This window comes from Hordeum vulgare, chromosome 3H (assembly GCF_904849725.1).
Source record: "Hordeum vulgare subsp. vulgare chromosome 3H, MorexV3_pseudomolecules_assembly, whole genome shotgun sequence".
NCBI lineage: Eukaryota > Viridiplantae > Streptophyta > Magnoliopsida > Poales > Poaceae > Hordeum > Hordeum vulgare.
In genome coordinates this window covers 595,757,861-595,765,869 of record NC_058520.1, presented here as the reverse complement: position 1 = coordinate 595,765,869, position 8,009 = coordinate 595,757,861, and the positions used below count along the sequence as shown (strand labels likewise).

At 49.7% G+C, this 8,009-nt stretch overlaps 2 protein-coding genes across 2 annotated transcripts; one reads left to right on the top strand and one right to left on the bottom strand.

The window, feature by feature from the left end:
- Window positions 1–2,497: 2,497 nt before the first annotated feature.
- On the top strand, window positions 2,498–5,131 carry LOC123445483 (pyrroline-5-carboxylate reductase). Its single transcript, XM_045122470.1, has 7 exons — window positions 2,498–2,840; window positions 2,995–3,043; window positions 3,256–3,347; window positions 3,539–3,611; window positions 4,285–4,405; window positions 4,504–4,609; window positions 4,847–5,131. The coding sequence occupies exons 1-7, from the start codon at window positions 2,637–2,639 to the stop codon at window positions 5,033–5,035; spliced, it is 834 nt and encodes a 277-aa protein (XP_044978405.1). The 5' UTR covers window positions 2,498–2,636; the 3' UTR covers window positions 5,036–5,131.
- Window positions 5,132–5,491: 360 nt separating this feature from the next.
- Window positions 5,492–7,721, bottom strand: LOC123445484 (protein GDAP2 homolog). Its single transcript, XM_045122472.1, has 3 exons — window positions 7,407–7,721; window positions 6,439–6,703; window positions 5,492–5,935 (listed from the first exon to the last, which is right to left on the bottom strand). The coding sequence occupies exons 1-3, from the start codon at window positions 7,642–7,644 to the stop codon at window positions 5,686–5,688; spliced, it is 753 nt and encodes a 250-aa protein (XP_044978407.1). The 5' UTR covers window positions 7,645–7,721; the 3' UTR covers window positions 5,492–5,685.
- Between the last annotated feature and the right edge of the window lie 288 nt (window positions 7,722–8,009).

Here is an 8,009-nt window from a genome sequence, read left to right as displayed (position 1 = left end):
ATAAAGGCAAGCCTCACGCCCCTGGAAGGCTGCCGCGCCGAAGCCGAAGAAGGTGCTGACGCCCGAACAGCGGGCAAAGGAGTCGGCCAAGAGAAAGGACCAGAGGCACGCGACAGATGCGAGGGATGAAGCCATCGCGGCGGTCGCTGTGCAGCAGCAGGTCACCAACGTCCACGTCGTGGCGGCAACGAGGGAGGCGATGTGCATGTTGGGGTTAAGCAGGTCACATACCGTTAGGGTCTCTTTGATTCGTAGGATTTTAAAAATGTAGGAATACAAAAAGTATAAAGTTAAAGTGGCATGCTCACTTCAATTCTATAGAATTAGCAATGAGTGTTTGTTGTCACAGAAAAAAAAAGTAGTAAAAAGAGGTTGGAATGAATGTTAATTTTTCAATAAAATATAATACAAAAAATTTCATAGGAAAATTTCCTACGGATCCAATCGTATGAATCAAAAGATCAATATAGGAAAAAAATGCTAAAGATTCCACCAATAGAATTTGGTTTAAATCAAATCACAGAGGCCCTTAGGACAACTCCAATGGGCCAACCGAAACATACGGCAATTTTGTCCGTTTTTACTCCGTTTGGGTCGGTCCAGTGGACACGAATGTCCTCTTCGGTGTTTGGGTCGGTGCATGCGCCCAACACTGGCCCGACCCATTTTTGCGGGCGTGCGAAAAAAATATATAACATATTTGCGGATGTACGAAACATGCATAATTAAACATTAGAAGTCGGTCACGAAGGCCGGCGAGAGTCCACGTGTTACATTATAAATAATAATAAAAAAACCTAGGCGTCCTCGGCGGCGATGGCGAGGTCGGGCTGCGTCGGAGCGGGGGCAGACAGTACCGGCGCGGGTAGTGCTGGTGTCGGCGATGTCGCAGCACGGGCGCACTTGTTCGCCATGCGCAGCGCCATCTTAGCATGGAGGTAGGCGGCCTCCTCTGGGAGCACAGCGCGGGTAGTGCTGGTGTCGGCGATGTCGCAGCACGGGCACTCTTGTTCGCCATGCGCATCGCCATCTTAGCATGAAGGTAGGCGGCCTCCTCCGGGAGCACAGCGCGGGTAGTGCTGGTGTCGGTGATGGCGCAGCGCGGGCGCGCTTGTTCGCCATGCGCATCGCCATCTTAGCATGGAGGTAGGCGGCCTCCTCCGGGAGCACAGCGCGGGTAGTGCCGGTGTCGGTGATGGCGCAGCCCGGGCGTGCTTGTTCGCCATGGGCATCGCCATCTTAGCATGGAGGTAGGCGGCCTCCTCCGGGAGCACAGCGCGGGTAGTGCTGGTGTCGGCGATGTCGCAGCACGGGCGCTCTTGTTCGTCATGCGCAACGCCATCTTAGCATGGAGGTAGGCGGCCTCCTCCGGGAGCACAACGCGGGTAGTGTTGGTGTCGGCGATGTCGCAGCACGGGCGCTCTTGTTCGCCATGCGCATCGCCATCTTAGCATGGAGGTAGGCGGCCTCCTCCGGGAGCACAGCGCGGGTAGTGCTGGTGTCGGCGATGGCGCAGCACGGGCGCGCTTGTTCGCCATGTGCATCGCCATCTTAGCATGGAGGTAGGCGGCCTCCTCCGGGAGCACAGCGCGGGTAGTGTTGGTGTCGGCGATGTCGCAGCACGGGCGCTCTTGTTCGCCATGCGCATCGCCATCTTAGCATGGAGGTAGGCGGCCTCCTCCGGGAGCACAGCGCGGGTAGTGCTGGTGTCGGCGATGGCGCAGCACGGGCGCGCTTGTTCGCCATGTGCATCGCCATCTTAGCATGGAGGTAGGCGGCCTCCTCCGGGAGCACAACGCGGGGGTAGACGATGAGGATTTTCTGGGCGAAGCCGGGCGTAGCACGGGCACGTTCGTGAGCCTGGCGCATCGGCCTTTTAGCCTGCAGGTAGGCGACCTTCTCTGGAGCATCGCGCAGGCATAAACAACGAGTTTGTCGCGTTGTCCATGGATGCTGGGTCGTCAAGGAGGAAACAGAGGGGTGGCGAGATGGGGATGGGGGGTGTGTGTGTTTGTAAGCAGATGGCTGAACCCCACCGCACGCTCGGATTAAAAATAGCCGACCACGGTCGCTGACGCGTGGGTCCGAGAAGGGCGTCCGTCATAAATTTTGTTAACCGCGATGGTTGGACGGACACCGAGGGGGCGCTTTGCGTCCGCGCCGACGCATTTCAGTCCTAAATTTGGACAGAAAATAGATCGACGCGGACGTGTTTTGAAAATGGGTCGACACGTTCGACAATTACTTTTGTCCGTACGAATCTAAATAAACGGCGGCGGCGGACGAAATACATCGCTCCGTTGGAGTTATTCTTAGATGGTGTTTGTTTTGGATTTGCTCTTCATAGATTTTGGTGCGTGGAACAAACACGCACGCAAGAGCATCCGTCCAAATCCAAACGGCAGCAGCAGAAAGCGCCACCCCCCGCGCCCCCTCACGTCCCGCCGCCTCGTGTCGCCCCGCGGCTGGCCTGACCGAGCCGAGCGTCCCAACCTACGGATCCAAAGCCCCGCCAGCGTCCACCCCGAGTCCTCCCCTCGTCAGACCCGACCCGTGCGCCGCCACCCACCAACAACTCCCTCCCCCACGCCGCCGCAACGCTCGCGTGCTCCAGCCGCCGCGCCCCCCTCCCAGCAATGGCGGCCGCGCCCCCGGCCCCCGCCCCCGCGTTCCGCCTGGGCTTCGTCGGCGCGGGGAACCTGGCCGAGAGCATCGCGCGGGGCGTCGCGGCGTCGGGCGTCCTCCCGGCCTCCGCCGTCCGCACCGCGCCCCACCGCCGCCCCGAGCGCGCCGCCGCCTTCGCCTCCCTCGGCGCCACCATCCTCGCCTCCAACGCCCAGGTCCGTCCGCCTCCCCTCCCCTTCCCTCATCTGATTCATTCACCCCGCCTTCCCTCCCTCCTCTCCAACCCCGCCCTCTGCCACGTCTTCATGCCTGCCTGACAGGCACTCCGCGTCTCACGTCATGTTTCCCTTTTCCCTTCTCATCTCATAGGTCGTCGACGACAGCGATGTGATCGTCATCTCCGTCAAGCCCCAGATTGGTAAGTGTACCAAGTATTATCTGCCCCTGATGAAGGCCATCAATCAATCAATCACTGATGCGTCTCGCAAACGCTTCTTCTCCAGACAGTAGTACTGTTTGCTTAGTCCCTGAAGAACTGAAAGCAATCGCTGGCGCCTCAGATTTAATAACACCTTGAGCTTTTGTTCGCGCGCTTACATGAGATTGTTATGCACGTATATGAAATTGCAGTGAAGCAGGTTCTGGTTGAGCTCAAGCCCTTGCTGTCTGAAGAAAAGCTTCTCGTCTCCATTGCCGCCGGCATCAAGATGAAAGATTTGCAGGTCAGTCATTATGCATTCGTTCAATGTCTGTTCAACTTGTCAAACTGTAGTTTTGGTAAAATTACCCTCCATCCAAATTGTACTGTAGTAAGTCGAGTGATGCACCTCCAGAAGAATAAGACTGACACTTCAGTTACAGTATGTCAACATACAGAGACATCTTCATTTTATTTGCACTCTTTTGATTCCAGGATTGGTCTGGTCAGCGCCGAATCATTAGAGTAATGCCGAACACTCCCTCTGCCGTCGGACAAGCAGCATCAGGTAAGCATAGGCTGACTCATCTACTCTACACTTTACCTATTGACATGCAACCTATCTACTCTACACTTTACCTATTGACATGCAACCTATGAACTACACACATAGTATTATTGTTATTGTCAACTAATCGTTCTTATGAAGCAATCACTTGACAAGAATTGTGTGGTGATCTCTCTCTAGTGATACCTTACAAAAATGTGACTCTTATTTTGTTCAGGGCACGAGTCTAAATGAATGCTAGCAGTATTATCCCATGGTTTTGCTCCATTTCTATGCTTAATGACTAATTCAAACAGGACATCTCATTTGTTCTTTTGTTTCTGTTTTTCTCTTCTAATATTGGTGCCTCTGAAATACCAAGGTTTACCTAATTGAAAATTTCAGTTATTTTACTTCTAAAATCTTCAATAATCAGTATGCTTTGTTGATTCATTATTATCTGCCACGACTGTAACTTTGACTTTGAAACAGGCAGCACAGTATCTCCTTTGATTTTTTTTCAGTAAAAGGACTACCATTCCTTGATGTTATGAATTTCTATTAGTGGTAGAAAATTGGTAATGCTAGTAGAACTTACTAAATGGAGGTAGTATTACTATAATTTGGTAATGCCATTTTTCACACAGTTTAAACTGTATTGTTTCTTGCTGATGTTGTTTCATGTACTACTCAGTGATGTGTCTAGGAGAGACGGCTACTGAGAATGATGAAAATCGTGTAAAGAGCTTATTTAGTGCCATTGGAAAAGTTTGGACAGCCGAAGAAAAATATTTTGATGCGGTTACTGGCTTGAGGTATGTAACATATTCTTTATGAATAGCAAGGCCAAAAATAGGCCGTGATTGGTTCCAAAATCAAGTATGAACATGCACTTCCATCCATTTGAATACAGTGGTAGTGGTCCGGCCTACATTTTCTTGGCAATAGAGGCCATGGCTGATGGTGGAGTTGCTGCTGGGCTTCCTCGGGATCTTGCTCTTGGTCTTGCAGCTCAGACAGTAAGTGCCTGTTCCATACTTTGTTCCTCTTCGTAGTCAATCTTGCACCATCTTGCCTAGTTATTAAGCTGGAACCTTATGTATAGTTCCTCTGCGCATTGTGATTTCAAGTTCTCAGTATCCCTTTTTTTTCAGACCTGTTTATTATCCCTTTTCTCAGTATCCATTTCAAAGATGCAATTTGTGGATCTTCTACATTTTTCATTAACTGCTGTGCCATATTTATCTGCTATTTAGGTTCTAGGTGCTGCAACCATGGTTAGCGAGACGGGTAAACATCCAGGCCAGCTGAAGGATCAGGTCACTTCCCCTGCAGGAACTACGATAGCTGGTGTTCATGAGCTCGAGAAGGGTTCGTTCCGTGGCACACTGATAAATGCCGTTGTTGCTGCCACAACAAGATGCCGAGAGCTCTCAAAAAATTAGTCCTATAAATTTATTAGCCCTTGTTAGGTTTGCTACGATTCTGCAATAAAATGGTGTAGACATGATTTATGAGATATTTAAATCTCAGACTCGAAACTAGTTGTCAACATATTTTCCTGGTCTATCTAGTGCCGTGTGATGTTACAACAAACTAGGTACCGACAATGCTTCAGTTAACTGAAAACAAAGTCATATCAGTCACTTGCATCCAGGACCGTCTGATCTTCATCTAACGGCTAAAAATAGACCTGAAACTGTTTATCTTCTACCTCGTGCACATCTAACGGCTAAAAATAGTCCTCAAAATGTTTATCTTCTACCTCGTGCAGCCGCTGGCCAACCCATGCCTAACCGCCCCCCTGCATCCAGCCAGCTAGCGCCGCCTCGCCCTCCTCTCTGCCTCAAATCATACAACTAATTGGCATGCATTGATTCGTGCTTCCATAAACAGAGACCTCAAATCACATCATTTTTTGTATGTTAAATCTGTCCTTCATTTGGTATTGTCTCTACAAATATGGCATAGACGCCCATGATTCAAGACACTACCTTATTATGAACAAAGTTTCCACAACAATCCGGTATGCATCGCCTTTTGCTATAACATATATACACACAGACAACTTACAAGCCTTCAACAGCACAAAATGTCACATGTAATTGCGAGAATTCCATCGATCTTCAGGAGACCATTTGTCTTCATACCTACCAAGCGAGTACCCTGCTGCAGGTATATCCGCAAGATGCAGAGGATCAGGTTCTATACCATAGTCTGTCAATGGTCGGTGCTCAAGTATCTTGTCATGTTCAGTAACAAAATCTGGAATCTCAACTTCACCCTTTTTGATGTCTCCCCATAGATATTCCAGCCGACTAACATACTTGATTTTCCAGTACAACCTGCAATAGACAAGCAATATAAGTGAGGAAGTATATACTGGAAAGTGGGTGCATTTTGGCTGTGCTAGGGAGTGAGCAGTGAAGCTGAGATGACATGTGTTCAACATAAACAGTACGAGGTAGATTCCCATCAATATCTAGTCAAGTACAGAAGGTTGAACACTAAAAATCAATGAGTCAACAATCTCTGCAATCAGCCTGTCCATTTAAACCACAATTCCACAGAGCGTATTAAAAGTACAGGTTACTGCTTATGATTCATGAACAGCATAACACAACCCTGGAAGACCATTTGGCAAAATTATTCACAGCCAGAAAAGATAAGCAAAAGCCATAATCCATGTGTATAGTTATTGCTAGTTTCCTTATATTATGGTAAGGACCTTGAACTAGTTCCCTGTAAAAATGGTATGGAAGCTTTCTAGCTATCATTATAAAACAACCCCGCATGCCACAAGTTTGAGCATTTTTAATGTTCAAGAACTGTAAGAGAGAAAACTGACCCTCCGCTTAAGAAGAGCCTGCCTAGTGTGGCCATGGCGAGCCAGGAATAAAGCCCGGGATGCAGGAAGTACACTATTTGCAGCCTTTCCTTGTATTCAGTTGGAAGTCCTTCATAAATCCCCCTCAAGATTGTCATTCCAGGATTGTTGTCATCTGATTGTACAGTGGTGTGTACGTACAAGATGCAGAATGGACCCTCTGGCAACTCGGTGCGGAGCTTGTGAAACACATACCTCTTCAGACGTTCACCATCTATAACAGGAGCTGGAATACGAAAAATAAAATGCCATGTGAGTATCGCAGGGAGTGGTAAGGACTAATATCACACCAGCGGCAAAGCTCGTAGCATCGGAACATCAAGTGTGTAGTAGAAGTTGTCAACCTCCCTTGGTAGCTCTATGCGTCAAATCGTGATCGTGTCTATGCGCTGATTTTGAGAACTAACGCTAACTGTGGTACTGAATCTGTTATCCAACGATAAGTTATGCCAATATGACATGGAAAGGAACCATCCACTACCAGTAAAGAAGCTACATACAAACTGGCATGCTAGTTTCCTTATAAAATGGTGTATGCTCGAGTCGTCCGACTGATTTTGAGAAATAATATTTGGCAGTACTGAATCTGTTACCAAACCAAGAAACTAGACCAACAGGGGATGGTACCACTAGCAAAGAAGCCAGCCACATAGGCAGCAGATTACTATTGAAATGAATGTGCATCTCCAACCTTCAGATTTTTTTTTTCAATTTTGACAACCAATCGCAATAGAACGTTGCTGAGACATAGATATGCTGACATCCTAAGTATATCATGCATTTTGACAACCAATCACCATATAACAGCAAAAGAATTCGTTGAATGACTCGCGCCAAACCCTAGACGAGCACCGGCAATCCCCAACCACCACCCGATAAATCCCAGGACGAGGAGAGGACGGGAAGTGACGAGAAGGGATTTGGCGCACCGGGGAAGAACTTGCCGACGACGCGGACGACGGCCCGGCCGGATCTGTCCGCGCCCTGCACGCGGACGACCTGGAGCTCCTCGAGGTCGGAGAAGTCGTCGCCGAGGTCCGGGACGCAGTCGTGCCACTCCTCGCGGTCGGCGGGGGAGGTGAGGAGCGCCGCGCCGGCGTCCACCGCGAAGTCGGACCCTATCACCATCACGGAGAAGTCGCCGCCGGAGCCCGATGCGAGCGCCATGGCCGGCCGCCCCTCCTGCTGCAGAGTCCCCGCGAGCCCGGCCCGTCAGGCTGCAGGTGGAGATGGGATTAAGTGGGAGTAATTGGTCCATCCCACTTAATTTCCTTTAGTGGGCTCCCATTGGAAACAAATGGGCCAGCCCACTTTTTTCATTGGATCCCATTGGGACCCCACTTAGATAACTACAAGCCCGCTTGTGCCCACGGGAACGCTATTTTTCTCCTTAAGGCCTCGTTTGGTTAAGGGGGATTGGAGAGGTTTTGAGAGGAAGGGATTTCAGGGGATTGGATGAATCCCTTTGCTCCACCCAATCCTCTCAAATCCCCGGGGCTTTGCTTCCACTAGTTCCCCGAGGAGGGTTTTGA